Raw genomic sequence first — 20,405 nt, forward strand, 5'->3', positions numbered from 1 at the left:
GCTCCATAACTCTGGAACTGAGTAGGCTGAACATCATGGAGGAAGTGTGTAGTAGAGGAAAGCAGCTCAGGACTTGGCACCAGGAAGCAGAAAGAGAGTTCCACTCAACAAGAACAAAATATTCTAAGAACTCCCAGGGACTCACCTCCTCCAGTCACAATCTGCCTGCCTAAATAGTTACCACCCAGTTAATCCGTACCAGGGGATTAATGCACTGATTAGGCTAAACTCTCATAATCCAGTTATTTCACCTCTAAATTTTCTTGCATTGTCTCAGACATGAGTTTTGAGGGGACACTAATATCTAAACCATAATAACATTGTGTTGTGTGAACTCTTGGTACAAATCAGGCTCCAACAAATATTCTTTGAATTAAGTAAAGGAAATCTATACTGGAAAACTCAATAAACAAATCACCTCCTATTACTTCACAGCTTTTAACACTGGAAGCCCATGAACAATGAATTCATTTCACTCAACCTTTTGGAACACCACTACTGAAATTTTAAACAAATCCTGGAATAAAGAGTTTGCTTTTGAAGCCCCCAGCATTGTGGATACAGTCATCCTTCCTTCCATGATTGGGATTATCTGTTTAACAGGGCTGGTTGGCAACATTCTCATTGTATTCACAATAGTAAGGTAAGGACTTCTTTTTCTTTTCTTCTGTAATGTGGGGAACACATTCTAAACTCTCTAAATAAATCAAGTGAATCCTTCCCTTGTAGGATTTGCTTAATGAAATCAGGTTTAGGGAATATTTGCTTAAGATAATTAAAGAAGATTCTACAGATATTTTCATCATACATTCAGTAATATCTGAGCTGCTGATCTCAAAACAGTTAAGACCTAGTCCAATGCTTACTGCTGGGTTGGTTAATTTTTAGAGCCAGGAGTTTCAATCTCAGACACATATTAAAATCACCTGGGAAGCTTTTAAAAATCCTAACATGAGGTTTCACCACAAACTCATTAACTCAAAATCTTTGGAGGTGGAGCCCCTACAGGGGTTGAAGTAGCAACACAACTATTTTATTTTCCAGAAATAAGAGTTACCGTAAGGTGACCTGTTTTGGCTGAAGGAAATCCCTTTTCACTCACCTGGGCATCTGAAGATGCAGGGAGCATAGACAGTGAGATGTTCCCCTCTGTGTAGACCATCCCAGTATAGACCTAACTGAGGAACATCTGCTCCCCAGGACCTCCTCCTGCCTCTGCTCCACTGCTCCCTCCTCACTTCAGATCATTTCTTCCTTCCTCTCAAGTTGAGCAGAATGTTTAATGTGGAGAAAAATTACAGGTTATTTGTTTTCTTTTTTAATATTTATTTTTTAGTTATAGTTGGACACATTATCTTTATTTCAGTTATTTATTTTTATGTGGTGCTGAGGATCAAACCCAGGGTCCCACACGTGTGAGGCAAGCGCTCTACCCCTGAGCCACAATCCCAGCCCCAGGTCATTAGTTTTCTATGGATTTGACAAAATTGGTTTACAATTAATACACATGTGCCCCATCATACTTGATATCTTTGCTGTATTGATTATTTTCACAGTTAAGTTTTACTACTTTTAATCAACACAAGATATCAATTTTTTTGTTGTGTTCTCTGCTTATACTTATATAACTGTCAATTTTTAAAATGTTTGCCCTTCTTTGTTATTTAAGGTGTACTGCATAATAGGTATTTTCACATGTGTCCCATCACACTTGATATCTTTACTGTAATGATTATTTTCACAGTTAAGTTTTACTACTTTTAATCAATATAAGATGTTAATTTTTTTAACATATGGTACATGATAGGTAATGAATTTTTATCATATGCTATATAATAAAAATAAACCACATATCATACTAATAACTGTCATTTTTTTAAATGTTTGCCCATATTTTTATGTTATATAAGATGTTCTACATAATGGGTGTTTTCAGCATTAAATTAACCTACATCTATAACAAACGTTGTGGAGGATATGAAACTAAAATCCACGGTTGTAAACTCATTTGACCCTCAAAGATGAAGTACCTCTATTATAGCTGTTTGGAGAAAGAGGCTCAGGAGAGTAAATAATTTGCCCAATATCACACAGCTATTAAGTGGCAGTCCTGGCAACTGGACCCAGACACTATGATGTCACCTTCCAGGCTATTTCCTCCACCCTAACAAAAATAAGTGTTTTATCAAAATTAAAAAGATACTGTTGTATATTTTTTTATGAGTGGAAGAATCCTCACAGGACCAGTTAACAGCAAGATCAGTTCCCAGGATGACGATGTGAATGATGATCAATAGTAGAAATAGCAAAGAAATGTTACAGCCACATCTGACTCTAAAAAAATTCATAGGCTAGCAAAGAAGGTAAGATTTAAACATACGGAATAGTTCAACAATAATACAAAACACTTAAAACAATGGAAAAAAATAAAAGAGAAGGAGTAACAGGAGGAGAAGTTTCAAATAATAAGATCTGGAAAAGAAAATGGCAGTGATGAAATAGTCTTGGAAACTCAAGGAGGCAATAGTGCTGAGTAGAAGGCTAATAGCCAGAGATGTGGGAATGTTTCTAGTCATTCGTATTTGCCTGTTGTACTTGCCACTTTTCCATCTTTCCCTTTCTCCTGCAACTGAAGGAAGAGCTAAGGTGGCATTACAGACCGCAGGAGACTGGGCTGCCCTATTGGGAGTCCCTGTGGTATCCGGGGCGTACACTTGCAGGAAGAAACTGGAGCCATGGAAGGGAAGAAGCCACCGTTCAAGATGTTAGGAATGGAGTGGAGAGAGAGCACCCTACCTCCTCCTCTGCTCCTACCCTTCAGCGTTACCTATTGGCCAACCAGTCAGCAAGGGGGGCTGGGAACAAAGCTCTCAGAAAGGATGGGAAATGGGCTTGAGAACCAGCAGGTGAAGGACCAGCAGAGCAGCCTACATATGTGCTGTTAGTCATATTTAGTGCAAAGTATTTATTGTTATTTCTGACTATGAAAGGTAAACATGGTTTTAATAAAAAAAAAATCAGAAACTACAAAGCATAAGAAAATTCATATATCAAATAGATAATCACTGTGACTACTTGACATTATTCCTTCATAATTTTTAAATAAGTATTTAAAATAAATTTGAAGTCATGCTCAATACACAGTCAATATTTTTTGAAATAATATTGTAAGTATTTTCCCATTTCATTAAATATTCTTCCAAACAATGATTTGCAACATCTGTGTCATATTTTGTGTGCTCTTGTGGAATACCATAATTTATTTTTATCATTCCTCAAATTAGTGAACATTAGATATGGCTACATTAACTATATAGAAAACATGCTAGCCAAAATTATCACACGTCTATGCTTTGTCTTGTTTTTTTTTTTTTTATTTCAAATGTTTGGGTCATAACAAACAGAAGTCTAATGAAGTCCGACAGCAGAAAATCTGAAGGTAAATTAAACCTAAAAAGAGAATGTAAGTTATATAGATAGAATTTTATAACTTCTATTTAGTCATTTTTAATTTTATATGCTGCTATTTTTCAGTAAAAAAGCAATCATAAATATATTGTCTTATTTATATTGCTTCAGATTTCTTTGTGCTATATATAATATTGTTTATAAGCACTTTTACTTTATTTTTTTAATTACCACTTAATGATCTGCACAATAGAATTACCATATTCATTATCAGCAAATGATATGTACCTAACTAAAGGAGAACAAGGGCCATAGGTCTGGTTACCACAACTAGGAACTAAACAACCACTCATGATTTACACCCAAATTCAAATGCAAATAATATAATTTAAACACTAGGATTTACAACTGTTTTTCAGTGTGGAATTCTTTCTACCTGACCCATAATGTCTGTCCCTTTCCCTGTCCCCTCTCAATGTCCTTCCACCAATGACCTGGAGAAGACAAGAGGTAAAAGACCAAGGACAGTCACTTCCTGCCCTTTTGGTTGACATGATCCTTTCCTCAAAGAGAGGAAAAGTAAACATGTTTCACCTTTTCCTTCTTGGTCATTTTGATGTTAGCCACCAGCCTCCCGTGGCAAAGAGCCATCCTATTCTAGTGGCATCAGCAATGACTAGAGTGTGGCTTCTGAGTCAGGACTCAATGTCAGTAATTTCCTCATACAGTGTATATTGCCAAGATCTGGGCAAAATATGGCCTCTCCCTGTGTGATGTTTCACACAATTTGACAGTTTAGAAATGAAATTCACAGTCTACAGAATTTGCAACCAGTGAATAATAAAGCCATACACTGGCTTCCAAACAGCAGGGTAATAACTTTGGATCTGAAGTTAACTAGCAATTATGGCATGCATGGTCTTAGGGCTCATTCTTATGTGTTTTTTTTTTTTTCTGTTCTGGAGATCAAACCTAGGCCGTTATACATGGTAGGCAAGTGCTGTAGTGCTGAGCTGCATCCCTAGCATTTGTCCTCAATTCAAATGCTACCTCTGCCAAGAAACCGGCCTTGATCCCTCCTTAGTGCTCTTTGCACTGACTCTACCTTATCTTATCAAATTGTAATGTAATCCATCATTCATTTATACATATCTACACTATAAGCTCCTCAGTGACCAAGTTTATAAATGTAGTTTTGTAGGCCCAGAATACAATATTATGCCTGACATATTATTGGCGCTCAGTGAAATGTTTGTTGAATTCGTGAACAGCACCTCCCAGATGAAAATGATATCTATTTTTTGTTGACTGTTCCTTGAAGAGCTGATTTTAAATTTCAATTTCTTCTGTAAGAAGACTTTTTTACCAACAGGTGAGTATGCTACACCTAGATAGCATTGCATTCATTTCACCCCTCAAAAAGAGGGAATTAGACTCCACCTAATTGGAAGGAATATCAAAGAATTTGTGGATGTACTTTTAAAACATTACAGTTAGTAATCAGATAAATAGTTCAAAATGTTTAAATATACATAAGACTATAGGCATTCCTTGTGCATTTGTGTCCGTTTTCCTTTAACTTTTAAAATCATTAGGGCAATCAAAATTTTGTGAAAAGTAGCATAGGTTGAAGAAATTATACACTTTCAGTGTTCATCCTGAATCTCCTTCCATTTTTTTTATTTTTTCAGGTCAAGGAAAAAAACAATCCCTGACATTTATATTTGCAACCTGGCTGTGGCTGATTTAGTTCACATTATTGGAATGCCTTTTCTTATTCACCAGTGGGCCCAAGGAGGAGAGTGGGTGTTCGGGGGGCCTCTCTGTACTACCATCACGGCCCTGGACACCTGCAACCAGTTTGCCTGCAGTGCCATCATGACTGTAATGAGTGTGGACAGGTAAGTGAAGAGACTCTGAAATACTTCAGTACAATTCAGAGACACCTGTGCTTCCTCAAGGTCATTCCAATTTAAGCAACATCAATGTTCATTTATAACACCAAAGCTCCTCTTCCTTTGTTTGCTTCATTGTAAGACTGCTGACTTAGGAATATTTTTTTCAACTTTAACGGAAGTCTTTTTTAATGGAAAAATGTAAAACACTAAAATCTCTGTTTTTCTAATCTTTCTTTTTGATCTCAGTTTTATTTGCAATTCACTGCAAGAAAAAAAGATCAAAAAAATCATGAAATATTAGAAACCAAAATGAACTCTCCCGGGCTACCCAACTTTCTTGCAGTAAATCATATTTTCCTGAATTGAGGCCCAGAGTGATTAGGGAATATGCTGGGGGCACATAGAGAGTTAGTGGCAGAACTGAGCATTTAAGTATGTTTCTGGTATGTTCACTGTCTCACACGCATCGTACCACCTAGCAGCAGGCAAACGATCTTTTACACAACACATATGTTTGGTTAATGCAAATGCTGCCATTTTACATCACAAAAAAGAAATGTATTCCCCGGTGTCCTGCTAGGGTACTACATACCTTTTCGCCAACCACATAAGCTAATCTCATTTGAGAAGATAATGGTGATGGTGAGTACTTGTGGAGTCAATGACTCCAGTACTTCTGGAGTCCAGTTCAGACCCAGGCCATCTGACTTTAGAAATATCAAGTCGTTTGTAATCATCTCACTACTGTCCTCCCTAAGAAGCATGCACGCTAAAATTGTCCTGAATCATCCAGATACCATGACCCCGCACGATATCCAAGCAACTCTCTCCAGATGCAGACATAAAGACAGCAATAATACACACAGCAGCAGTGTGCTGTCTCCAAAACAACACACTCAACATTTGCATCTATCTTTTTCTTCCCACCCCAACTGAGCACACTTGATCCTTCTTGCTCTGATCTACCTTTTCTTTTTCCCTTGCTTCAAATATTTCACATAATTTGTGCATTTACATATGTGTGTGTTGTTTATTGTCTAGCCTCTCTTGCCCCTCCACTGTAGATTCCACAAAGGCAGAGTCTTTGTCCACTAATATATCCCAAATGTCTGTGGCATATAGATGCTCAAAAAATACTGATGAATGAATGAATGAATGTCAGTTCTGAAGAGTGTGTTAATTTCCTTGAGTCCATCCAGGACTTCTTCTTGAGCTCTGCCTCTTTCACCTTTCCAAGTGGGCCTTTTGGGATAGAGAAGTGATAGAAAGTTCTTCAAATAGATTAAACAACAGAATGGTAAGATTCACATAAATCATTTGCTCTGACAAAATGAGTAATGATGGTAACATTTTATGCATTTTTTTGTATCCGGTCACTTTTCATAAAAGAGTTCTCAAAACACAGAGCATGCCTTTCAATTTATAATTAACACCACATTTAAAAAATATTGTACTGTGTAGATCTTGTTATTCAGCAAATGCAACCAATACTGACTATAACTTGAGAAAAGCCCATAGCTTGACAGTGTCAAAACACCAGAGAGAAATCCCTGCACAGGCCAAGCCCACTGTAGAAAAGCAACCTGATACATAAGATTTACCAATGATAATCCCATTCTTGGATAACAATAAAAGCCTCTTTACACCCATATCCTGGATGCAAAAGAATTTGGCTTTTTTTTAAGAGGGAAGTTTGTCCTGTAATTTTCTGTTTCTAATGTTTACAGATGTGTGAGCCTGGCGGGGCGGGGGACAGGGGGTAGATATGCATGCACATGCATTTGTTTTGTACAATTGAATATACCATTTTCTTTCTGTTTTGTTTTAATCAGGATAGACCAGGATGCTAAAATTTTACTTCATAGTTAAGTCATTCTGATTTTTCTTTCTGCTGGCTATCATTCTAGAGGGTCAGGTGGCAAGAAACAAATGTTTCCTGGCATTTCTTATAGTTCCAACTCTACTAAATTTATAAAAATTCAATCAAATCTGCCATTTTGTAAAAGAGTGATGGGGTTTTCTTTGTAAGGCCATAACCAAATGTTGTTGCCATCAATGTCCTTTATTGTTTTTATATTTAAGTCATTTTAACTGTCACTGTAATATATCATATATTTAAAGTATTTCTAATAACTTTATTTCCATTTCTCTGATTAGTAATAACTACAAGTTTATAGAATATTTAATAGTTGACTCCTACCTCCATACATACAAAAATATAAACATTCAAAATAAAGATATTTGTCTCCTCCAATCATCAAGAAATCAAATAATAATAAATGTTGGCAAGGAAGTGGTGGGAAAGGTACACTCATACATGTTGGTGGGACTTCAGATTAGTACATTCACTCTGGAAAGCAGTACAGAGATGTCTCAAAAGACTACGAATAGAACTACCATATATATAACCCAGCTATCCCACTCCTCAGTATTTATTCTAAAATCACTACTAAAATTTATTACTAAAATCAGCATACTCTAGAGATACAGGCACATTTTTTATAACAGTGCAACTAACCATAGGCAAAATATGGAACCAGCCCAGGTGCCCATCCACAAATGAATGGATAAAGCAAATGTGGTATATATTCACAATGGAATTTTACTCAGCCATGAAGAAAAATGAATTATGGCATTTGTTGGTAAATGGATGGCTCTGGGAACATCATGTTATGTGGAAGACTCAGAAAGTCAAGGGTCAATTTTTTTTTCATGCAGAAGCTATAACAAAGTAAATGGGGAAAAGGAAAGGGCATATCCCACAAAAATAGAGGGAAGATCAGTGGAGTAGAGGAAGAGAATTGAAGGGGCGAGAAGAGGGGCAGGAAAAGGGAGAAAATGCAGAACGAAATTGACAAAATTATGATATGTACATACATAAATATACCACAGTGAATTCCACCTTAACGTATATCTAGAAAGCAGCAATTTAATTAATAAATAAATAGATAAATAAAAAGAAGATCAGTAGAGTAGGGGAAAGGGAATAGGGGGAAGGAGAAAGTAAAGAGGAAGCACTAGGGACTGAAATGGAGCAAATTATATTCCATGCATGTATGATTATATAAAAAGGAACCCCACTGTTATGTATAATTCACTAATAAAAAAATTTAAAAAAATATTTGCCTCCAGATAAAAGCTACCTAGACTTTCGTTAGTTACTACTTTTGTAAGTAAATTCTTTAGAACATCTAAAGACAGTGAGTAGGAGCTACAATCCCCTATTCATTCAACAAAAATTTCTGATAAATATGCCAGATACAGGGTATACTGTGGACTTGAACTAGTAATCAAGATTCCTGCCCTCATAGGACTTATGTTCCAGCAGTGAGACAGGCATTCAGTATAGAATCACTTGGTTGAATGTTTATTTCCACACAATGATACATCCTAGAAGGAAAAGTAGAGTTCTCATGTGATGTGCAATGATAGTCATGGGCTCTTGAGTCGAGTGAGTAGTCAGAAAGTCTTCTTTGAGAGAAAAACACTCAAAGAGAGTAGGAGAAAATAAACGCAGAGCCCACCAGGCAGTAGAATAGTGTATGCTGGGCCCTGAAAGGGAAAAGAACTTGAATGAAATTGCTCTAATTTGGATCTGGAATGTCCCCCCAAAGTTCCTTGTGTTAAAGGATTGTTCCCTAGATTGGTTCTAGTGGAAGATGGTCTAATCTTTAAGATATGGTGCCTACTAGGAGGTCTTAAGTTATTGGGGATATGTCCTCAAAAAGGGTTGTGGAACTCTGGTCCCTTCCTTTTTCTTTCTCCTCTGGGCCATGTAGTGAGCAATCTCAATATCCTAGGTGCTTTATACCATGATGTGCTGCCTTGCAACAGGCCCAAAGCAATTGAGTCAACCACCCACATATTAGAACCCCTGAAGCCATGAACCCAAATAAACTTTTTCTCTTTATAAGTTGGCTATTGTAGATATTTGTTATAGTAACAGAAATCTCAGACCAAAGACAAGAGAGACCCTGGCATAAGTAAGCAGCCCAGGTGGCAGGTAGGCTAGGTGGAGAAAGAGCTTGTGAGTCATAGTAAGGATTCTGAATTTTATCTGAAGTCAACAAAGCCATTGAAGGGTGACCAACAAAAATATTTTTTACATTTGTTTAATTTCTGCTAGTACTACCTTCAACTACTCTCCCAGCCCCAGCAAACTGCTTTTTCAAATGGCCTTCCTTCTGAATTGCGGCTCTTTTTTTTATCCCTTTAGCTTTCACTTAGCTCTGAAAAATTCTTGGGTTTTCTGGAGGACCAAATGTATTTGATATGTCAGGATTTCAAGTTTGATTAATGATCATTCTTTTTTTACCCCCTTGATCTAAACTGGAAGAAAAAAGAAAACCCTTCCCCGTGAAATTGGTCTATTTCCTCCCTCTGGCCTCTAGCCTAAATTCCTGGAGGAATCTGCATTGCCTACACTAGTCAGGCTTGTTCATCCTCACTGTGATTTCTGTGAAGCAAATCTCCAAGAGCTGGGGGGACCTACTGTAAAGCCATCCTGCTGGGGAATTCTCCCATCAGCCCCCATGCTTTCCTCCTTCCTGCCCTCCTTTCCTCATGTCAATCAGTCCTACTGGGAAGAGGATCATTTCCTCCTGAAGGAAATCCTTATTCCAAGACACTGTTTTCCAGAGCCTCCTTTACAAGGAAAGCACCTTTGCAAAGAAAAATTTTGCACTGAGGAATTTTACCATTATCAGTGTATTCGTGAAAGTGACAGCTATTTCAGTGAGTGGTTTATTCAGACTTGCAGGGTCAAGAGTTGTTTTCTCTACAGGTATCAGCAAGCTCTTAAAAAATATAACTTTCTTTTTGCCATGATAGAGGTGTGCTTCAGGGAGGATAATAATACTAATAATTTACTCTTGTCATGAACCATTCATCCTTGGAGCTCAGTGTTTTTATTGATTGTTCCCAAACCCTTCTTAACTGGCTTTGCAGGTACTTGGCCCTTGTCCAACCATTTCGACTAACGAGTTGGAGAACAAGGTACAAGACCATCCACATCAATTTGGGCCTTTGGGCAGCTTCCTTTATTCTGGCGTTGCCTGTCTGGGTCTACTCGAAGGTCATCAAATTTAAAGATGGTGTTGAGAGTTGTGCTTTTGATTTAACATCCCCTGACGATGTACTCTGGTAAGTTGTTAAAACATAAGAAAAATAGAGTTGAATTAAGTTGTGAAGTACTTCATCCTCCTTGTCAACACGTGAGCAGGCTTAAAGAGTGTCCTCGGGGACCCTCTTCTCACCAGTCTCTCTGCTTAGTTTTCTCCTTTACACAATCCAGGTGATAGTTTGATTTGAAAGAGAGGATAACCTTTAGAAAAAGATTTTGAATTTAATCATGTAACCTCAGTAGACACAAATATATTTAAATATGTATTTAAAAATCCATGGGAGCAAACATAGCAGGAACTTAGCAATCAAGGGAGAAGATGAATTTCCAAAAGGCTCTAAGAGGTACCCAGATTTAAACCCCACCAATGAGCAATGTAGTTTGCTTGAATTGTGACACCCATAAAGATTTATTCAAGTTCTAACCCACTGTTCCTGTGAGCATAACCTTATTTGGAAACAGTCCTTGCAGATGTAATTAAGTTAGTCTGAGACTATACTGGGTTAGGGTGATTCTTAAATCCAATGGCTAAGGAGGGGAAAGTTTGAAGAGGCAGAGGCAGAATTTGCAATTAAATGTTTTTGAGCCAAGGAACACCGAGGATTGATAGGAATCACCAGAATCGAGGCAAAAAAAGGCATGGAGCAAATTCTCCTTCATCTTCTCCAAAAGGACCCAGTCATACCAACAACTTCATTTCAGACGTTTGGATTCTAGAACTGTGAAAGAATAAATGTCTATTATTTTAAGACATCCGGATTGTGGTATTTTGTTTCAGAATCCCTGGGAAAGTAATATAACAATTAATCGGCCATTTCTATGTCTTAATTTGAAAAGAAAAAATTAAGTCAAAAATTTTCTACTTAAAACTTTGAACATAACACTAGAGTCTACAACTGAATTTTTTGAGCACATCCTGAGTAGGTATCTTTTATATGTATTCTCTCAAGTCATTCTGGCAGATTCTTTTTCCCACTCCATCAGTTCTCAAGTGGATAAATCATTTCTGCATTATGTAGACGTAGCCTGAGAGAATTAGAAGCCACAAATGCCTTTAAAAAACTGTATGTAACTATAATAAATGCTATAATAAAGTATCATAGATGACTACATAATTTGTAAACAAAAGAAATTTATCTCTCACTGTTCTGGAAGCTGGAAGTCCAAGATCAAGGTGCTATCGTGGTCAGTTGCTAGGTTCTGGTGAGGGCTCTCTTCTGGGTTGCAATTGTCAATCTCTCCTCCTATCCTCACATGCCAACCTCTCCTTCTAACCTCTCCTTATTCCTCAAGGGTCTCTCCTTAAAAGGGCACTGATTACACTTATTACCTACCAAAGACCCCGCTTCTAACACCCCTCCTATCACATTGAGGGTTAGGCTTTCAACACACAAATTTGGAGGGAACATAATATTCAGTCTATAACAAAAATGGTAATATGTACCATTGATTATTTGTTATTTCTCCCACCAGCATTTGTTGCCCTCACAGACATAAAACATCAACCAAATGAAAGGTGAAATGATATTTTAATCACTAGGACTGAGAGTAACACAGTACTACCTCCTTAGAAGGAGAGCACATTCACATAGTGAGCCTCAGGATATGCTCACCTTTTTTTTAATATTTATTTTTTAGTTGCAGTTGGATACAATATCTTTATTTATTTATTTTTATGTGGTGCTGAGGATCGAACCCAGGGCCTTAGTACGTGCTAGGCGAGCATTCTACCACTGAGCCACAATCCCAGCCCAATACTCACCTTTGATTTTGGTCTGTGTCAAAGAAATAGAAAAAAAAAAAAAAGGTTAGCTTATTTTCACCAACAGCTGTTTCTGCTTCTGCTATTTGTCAGTGGTTATCACAGGGGATGTCCTAAGGGCATAGCCTCTGTCGTTCCCCCTAGAATCAAGTCCTTAAGGTGCACTAAGCCTAAACCTCCTGTGCTATATTCAGGGTCCCTGTGATCCTTGTATTCTCTGACACCTTTCTACCAATCTGGGCCTACTCCTATCACCAAGGCAGATCCTGCCAAGAAAGAGGACACCTGGATCTGTACAACAATGGAGCTGGCATACCTGAGAATTCTCCCTGGAAGACCAGAGAGGAAAGACAGCCTGATTTTACAACAGGGACTTCTCCCCATGGGGAGAAGCTTATTAGCAAAGGCTCTGGAGTCCAACAGCTTGCCTAGGTTCAAATGCCATCTCAGCCACTTATGAGCTGGGTAACCTTGGGCAAGTCCCTTATCCCTTCTGTGCCTCAGTGTTTTTTCTTGTCACATGAGAATGCTAAAGGCATGATACTTAGGATGTTTCACAGATTCAGTGTGTTAAAATATTCAAAGAACTTAGGCCAGTACCTACCGTATAATGCTATCTGCTGTTACCTGATCATGTTAATAGTAAAGATAATGATAATGAATAGCCTCTGTTCTGCTCTCAGTACGGTTGAGCCTGGGCTTGGTTAGAGAATCTTGTCAGTGAACAATGAACAGCAGGACTTCTCTTTGAGAATGTACCCAAAGATTCTTACCTCCTCCCCAGGGACTTTTATCCTGTACCCTAAAAAATCAGGGATTTGTGCCTCATAAGCTACAAAAGTCAATGCCGATTACGGTGAATACAACAGTTATAGTTTTCTCTCTCTCTTTTACAGGTATACACTTTATTTGACAATAACCACGTTCTTTTTTCCTTTACCCTTGATTCTAATGTGCTATATTTTAATTTTATGCTATACTTGGGAGATGTATCAACAAAATAAGGATTCTAGATGGTAAGTATTTGCCTTATTTTCACTTTAATTGTTAAAATAACAATTCATATATGCTAAGATATCGTCAACAGGACTTTAAGCAACAACTACTTGAAATACACCACATTTAGACATACACGTATTATTAATATAGGTTTTAAAGGCATGTTCTGAAAATAAGACATGTTCTAAAACAGCTGTTTGAGTATCTTTCAGTGATAAATGTTAAAATCATTGATGTAACTTATAAAAATGTGATTAGAACTCAAGATTCTAAAGAATAATTTTATAGATGTCATCAACATTATTTAATTGGTTTAGTTGCATATTTTACAGTTTTATACATTTATAAATATCTAAGATGCTATGTGCACCCTTTTAATATTTTAACTAGAAAAGGATTTCATTAATACTTGAATTAGAAGAGAAGAGTGTCATTAAGATTAGAGGGAGATTAATTATAAATAAACAAAACCAAAGACTTACCTAATGACAATAAACTCATGAGACTCTTTATTATATTCAATTTGAAATTATACTGACCCGTTCAAATGAATGTCAGTGATTATGCAGCATGTTGGGTAAAAAAATTAAACTTCATCTTTTGTGAAGATTTTGGTGGTTGTTTTTGTTGTTGTTTGGGTTTTTTTTTTTTTGGTTGTTGTTGTTGTTTTGTTTGTTTTTTGGTTTTTGGAAAGGCAAGATTGCTGGGTTTCCCTGCACACCAAATGTTAATAATGGGAAGACATTTTTAACATTTTTTTTTTAAAAAATTCTAATTAATCATACATGACACCAGAATGCATTTCATTTCATTGTACACAAATGGAGCACAACTTTTCATTTCTCTGGTTATACACAATCTAAAGTAGCACCATTTGTGCCATCATACATGTACCTAAGGTAATGATGTCCTTATTCCACCATCTTTCCTACCCCCTCTTCTACCATCCTCCCTTTTGTCCAACCCAAAGTTTCTCCATTCTTCCTATGCCCCCCTCCCCATTATGGATCAGCATCTACTTATCAGAGAGAACATTTGGTCCGTGGTTTTTTGGGCCTGGCTTACTTTGCTTAGCATGATATTCTCCAACTCCATTCATTTACCTGCAAATGCCATAATTTTATTCTCTTTTAATGCTGAGTAATATTTTATTGTGGATATATACCACATTTTCTTTATCCATTCCTCTATTGAAAAGCATTTGGTTGGTTCCACAGTTTAGATATTGTGAATTGAGCTACTATAAATGGCTACATCACTGTAGTATGATGATTTTAAGACTTTTGGGTATAGAACAAAGAAAGAGTGTGTAGCTGAGTCAAATGGTGGTTCCATTCCAAGTTGTCTAAGGAATCTCCATACTGCTTTCCAGAGTGGTTGCACCAATTGCAGTGCCACCAGCAATGTATGTCTGTACATTTTCCCCAACATCCTTGCCAACACTTGTTTGCATTCTTGATAACTGCCATTCTGACTGGAGTGAGATGAGATCTTAGTTTTTATTTGCATTTCTCTAATTGCTAGAATTGTTGAACATTTTTTCATATATTTGTTGATTGATTTTATCTCTTCTTCTGAGAAGTGTCTGTTCAATTACTTTCCATTTATTGATTGGATTATTTGATTTTTTAGTGTTTAGCTTTTTGAGTTCTTTATATATCCTGTAAATTAGTGTTCTTTGTGATATGCATGTTCTATGTGATATGCATGTAATAAAGATGTTCTCCCACTCTGTAGCTCTCTCTTTGCATTACTGTTTCCTTTGCTGAGAAGAGGCCTTTTAGTTTGATTCCATCCCATTTATTGATTCTTGAATTTATTTCTTATGCTTTAGGAGTCTGGTTAAGGAAGTCAGGACCTACTCTGACAAGATGAAGATTTGGACCTACTTTTTCTTCTATAGGTGCAGGGTCTCTGGTCTAATTCCTAGGTCCTTGATCTGCTTTGAGTTTAGTTTTGTGCATGATGAGGATAGTGATTTAATTTCATTTTGATGCATATGGACTTCCAGTTTACCCAGTGTCATTTGTTGAATATGCTCTCTTTTCTCCAATGTATGTTTTCAGTGCCTTTTTCTAGTATGAGATAACTGCATTTATGTGGGTTAGTCTCTGTGTCTTCTATTCTATACCATTGATCTACATGTCTGTTTTGGTGCCAATACCATGGCATTTTTGTTACTATAGCTCTATAGTACAGTTTAATGTCTGGTATTGTGATGCCTCCTGCTTCACTCTTCTTGCTTAGAATTGCTTTGACTATTCTGAATCTTTTATTTTTTCAAATTAATTTCATGATTGCTTTTTCTATTTCCATGAGGAATGTTGTTGGGATTTTAATTGGAATCTCATTAAATCTGTATAAGACTTTTGGTAGTATGGCCATTTTGACAATGTTAATCCTTCCTATCCAAGAACATGGGAGGTCTTTTCATCTAACAATGAGAAGATTTTTTGAAAAGTATATGTAAGCAATTTAACCCATCAATCAAAATTTGTTACTAACCCTTGGTTTAAGACTTCTTGGATCACAGCATTTTAGCTTAACTTCTTGAAATTCTTTGGAATCTTACAATTTTAAAAGCTAGTCTGTTCCAACAGAAAAGGAAAACAACCACAGATACAGAAAAACAATTAGTTTCTAAATGTGTCACTGGGAATTGTGTTGATAGAATGTCACAAAGGAATCATGTGGAAGGTCAAGATCTGGACCACTGGAGGGGATGTTTGAGTTCTTTTAGAAAAGAGTTTTCCAAATCAGATTAGGTTGCTCTTAACATTTTCCTCAGAAATGCTTAGAGTATCTTATCAAACAAAGATCAGACTGTCCATTTATGCCTCAAAATGCAAGAAATTTTGTTTTGGTGCCTATTCTGATTAAATGCAGAGGAGTCATCATCTTAAAATGATCTTAAGCTTCCTGGCTCTATTTCATATTATTCCCAAGTTTTATTCATCTGCTTTGATCATGTCCCAGAGAAATTACTTATTAAATGTTTAAATGTGACAAAACATGATAAAAGTTTGGAAATTTAAAATATATGTTTGTTAGAATAATTTTTTAAATTACATAAAAGAAGCAAAGGTAGTAAGAGAGTTCCTGTATACCTCTCACTCAGTCTTCCCTCTGTTGACATCTTACATTAAATGATATATTTGTCAATACAAAAAAAATGGCAATAGTATGTTATTACCAACTAAACCCTATCCTTATGGGACTTCACCTGTTTTTCCATTAAAGTCCTCTTTCCAAGATTCAATCCAGACTAACAATTGCATTTAGTTGTCATATCTCTCCAGGATCTCTGGTCTGTGGGATTTTCTCATACTTTCCTTGTTTTTCAAGACTTTGACAATCTTAAGAAGTACTGGCCAGATATCCTGTAGAATGTTTTATATTCTGGGGTTTTTTTCTGATACTGTTATCATGATTAGACTATAATTATGAACTTGGGGGAAAAATCATTCCAATATATAAGAAGTCACAGAGGTAGGTTTGCCAATGTTCTCCATTGTAAAATTACTACTTACCCCTTTCTCTGCTCTGTTCATGAGAAATGAGTCCCCAAGCATAGCTCAAATTGAATTGAGTAGGGAGAAATTAGGAATTAAGCTCTATCTCCTGGAAAGGAGATTATCAAAGATATGTAAAGAAGATTTGTCTCTTCTCCTCTCATTTTATTTAAGCATATGTTTCTATCACTATGGACTCAGGTATGCTCATTTCAAACATTGAGTTGTGTCATTCAGTGCTATTTATTTATTTTTTCTCAAAATGATCCAACTTTAGAAACTTTGGTAAGTTTTTAACAGGAATGAAAAATATATATATCTTTGCACAATACTCTGAAGTAGGAATATAAAAATGAGCTTCATATTTCACTACAAAGACATTATGAACTGTCCAGAAAGTTCTAGAGAATTGTTATCCCTTAATTCCTCTGACTGTTCATGCTCTATCTGAATGTCTCTTTGGCAGTTACAATCCCAGTGTCCCAAAGCAGAGAGCAATGAAGCTGACAAAGATGGTGCTGGTACTGGTGGCAGTCTTCATCCTCAGTGCTGCCCCCTACCACGTGATACAGCTGGTGAACTTACAGATAGAGCAGCCCACCATGGCCTTCTACGTAGTCTACTACCTCTCCATCTGCCTCAGCTATGCTGGGAGCAGCATTAACCCTTTTCTCTATATAATGTTGAGTGGAAATTTCCGGAAACGTCTGCCTCAAGTTCCAAGGAGGATGACTCAAAGGGAAATCAACAATATTTAAACTATACTGAAATCAAGCTTTTAGGGGCATACTTGGATCATCAAGAGCCTAAATAGGTTTGTCTATGATATCATAATCCGTTTGAATCAAATGTGTGAAATATGATATGTCAAGAGCTTTGTAATGTTTTGAACAACTAATAAAAAAATAAAGAAAAAAAAAGGACAGGGAAATTGGGGTGCTGGTACCCACCTTCTTCTTGTGTACTTAGCCTCATGAAACGGCAGTGTAGCCATTTGATGCAATGAGTTTAATATGCTCAGTTTAGCAAGATATAAGTGTTGATTTGTTTGGGAGCTTGGGGAGTGGGATATATGAATACCCAAGCTCTGTGGTTATGTATGTTATTTCACATGTCATAAACCAGTCACTGATAAAAATGGCCATCCATGACCATCAGCTCCAACCTCACCAAGGACCTGGCCTTACCATTTACACTATAAGTGGGTTTCTACACTGTGAAATTACTACCGATGCTTTTCTCTGTTCTGTTCATAGGAAGTGAGTCCCTAAGCATAGCCCAACCTCAAAGGAGTAGTGGGAAATTTGGAAATTAAGCTTTATTTCCTGGAAAAGGGAGTATCAGCAGATTAGTAAAGAAGGTTTTTCTCCTTTTCCCTCAGGCAGATATTTATTAGAGTCCCTGCAGCCCCTGGCAGGGGACCATCTTACAGTAAGGTCTGAAATCTGGTCATTTGGTAATATCTTTAGAAATGTCAGCTTCATATGGGCCAATCCAATACCTTCAATAACTAGGCTCTACCTTTATCATCTATCGCCTACATGCAATGTTTAATATTTTATTTGACAAAACTATGAGGTACCATTACTTGGGGAAGGTTGTAGTAAACCTAGTGCTGAACAGCTACCTAAGAACTGGACTGAATCCAGGTCTCTTGTTTGAGTTTTCTGCGCAGCGTCTTGACAAACAGTCCTTATGGTGGAAAGAGCCAGTAACCTGGAGTTTCTTTTGCTTTCTCCAACAGACCCACAAGAAGTCAAGTCTGAAAGTGAACTGATAGTTTAAGTATATTATTTTGAATTTAGCTTTGTTCTCATAGCTGCTAATTGTAAAAACCAGCATTTTAATAATAGTCCTTCGCTTCAAGCCATTAAATATCATTAGGAAGTGTTCCCATTTAGGTTTAACTATGTGTTTATTTAAGGTACAAAAAGAATTAGCCCTCAAACTCATAATATTCATTATAGCTATCTTTTCCTCTTTTAGTGTGTATAAAACTTGCCTTTTGATACAATTAGGAAGGAAAGAATGCTTTTAAAGCCTGTCTTTTCAACAAAGGCAAATGTGATTTTGTTTGTGGATAAAATCTGTAACTTGCCTCCTTTGTCTAGAGCCATAAAATTGTTCACTCTGTGGACATTTGATTTTTAATCAGCCCATTTTAGAAAAAGTGTCACAGAAACCAGCTTTTAAATGAACTTATCTCCATTTTTAATCTCTCAGTTGTATTTGAAACACATGAATTTTAACCCAGTGTTAACTTAATGGTCAAATCTTTGACTAAAGATCTTTTGGGCACTATTTTGGAATAATGTAATAGTTGAATGCACACCTGTATCAATAGCCATGTGCAACTTACAAATAGGTCAGATCCGAGACATTTGAGTTCTGCAGTGGGGGTATGGGGGGCTGCACACAGAGGTTGCTCCTTTATGATTTCAATCAAAAGCTGTGTCATGACTTCGATTTCAGGGGTCTTCATTTTCACTTTTATAAGGTGCAACAGTCTGGATTCAGTGAATAACCCTGAAATATGCCCACCCAACAGTGTGGGTCAGAATCAGATGTTTCTTTTCATTGCCTATTTAGTACAGAAAATATTATAAATTTAAAGAGTTAAATGGTTTTAAACCAACAGACATTTTTCTAATAGTATTTGCAACAGTACTCAAATAATTATAAAATATAAATGGGCCAGTGAATTATTTTAATTTATATCCATTAAAAGTTGTAAAAAAAACCCTAACACTTAGTCAAAGTAGAAAATAAAATGGATAACTATTAAATTCATTTTTGTGCCTTTATATTAGTTTTTCTATGCATAAGCAAATTTCTGTGCAGAGTTACAAAGGTGGTTTGACAGATTCCATATGTATCTTTTATTTTTGTGCATTATGTGTGTACATTGTTTACTTTCAAGTAAAATTAGCAATGATCAGTTCTATTAAAAAATTAATACTGAAGCATTTGTTTATAGTAAATCATAATTGTATACCTCCTTTCTGTTTATTCAATTTTAGGTGCCTCATTTGAACTTTGTTCAATAATTAAAATAAATTGATGAGTGAAAATTGCTTGCATATTAATTTATATTTATATTTTCTTATATAGAGGATTTCATGTTTTTAAATATAGTTTCTCTTGAACAACACCAAAGATTTCATATTTAGTAAAATGTGTCTACATATGGCCAATAGTTTGAAGACACTCATCCTACTCTCTTCCTAGAAATGTAAGTCCTTGTGTTATTTTTGAAATCTAAGGAATTAATATTTTCATGGGTAATAATATCACAAGGTCACAAAACTTTGCATCTGAAATATACTTAAGATTATCAAATGAGGAAAATGTATCCCAGATAGGTAAAATTACTTCCAACACTGGCCAGCTTTGTGTCCAGATCTGAGGACTAATGGGCATATAGAGCCCAATAAACCACACCCCAGTTCCTCCATGTGGGATCCTGCAAAAAAATTACAATACTAAGATAATTACAATTAAACTTAATGTCCATAATAAAGTCTTGAGTTTAGAGAGAAAATCAAGATTGTTTTATGTTTTACAGGTTATAGAATTAGAATAACTGCATCTTTGTATTTACTTGGATTTCTTGTCAGGATGGCGTACGTTAATTTTACACTCACTACAAAGAGTTCTTCTGACACACCAAAGTCTTCTGACACACCAACAAAGCAAAATACAAA

General features: G+C 36.3%; 1 protein-coding gene across 1 annotated transcript in view; it reads left to right on the forward strand.

Annotated features, from left to right (window-relative positions):
* Positions 1–18,004, forward strand: part of Mchr2 (melanin concentrating hormone receptor 2) — a 38,167-nt gene extending 20,163 nt beyond the window's left edge. Inside the window, exons 2-6 of the mRNA XM_005335882.5 lie at positions 436–643; positions 5,100–5,309; positions 10,254–10,448; positions 13,087–13,206; positions 17,168–18,004. Coding sequence (XP_005335939.1) covers positions 462–643; positions 5,100–5,309; positions 10,254–10,448; positions 13,087–13,206; positions 17,168–17,459 — 999 coding nt within the window. The 5' untranslated portion in view covers positions 436–461 and the 3' untranslated portion in view covers positions 17,460–18,004. The remainder of the gene's footprint in view (positions 1–435; positions 644–5,099; positions 5,310–10,253; positions 10,449–13,086; positions 13,207–17,167) is intronic.
* Positions 18,005–20,405: the final 2,401 nt, after the last annotated feature.

Source organism: Ictidomys tridecemlineatus, chromosome 8, assembly GCF_052094955.1.
Source record: "Ictidomys tridecemlineatus isolate mIctTri1 chromosome 8, mIctTri1.hap1, whole genome shotgun sequence".
Taxonomy (NCBI): Eukaryota; Metazoa; Chordata; class Mammalia; order Rodentia; family Sciuridae; genus Ictidomys; species Ictidomys tridecemlineatus.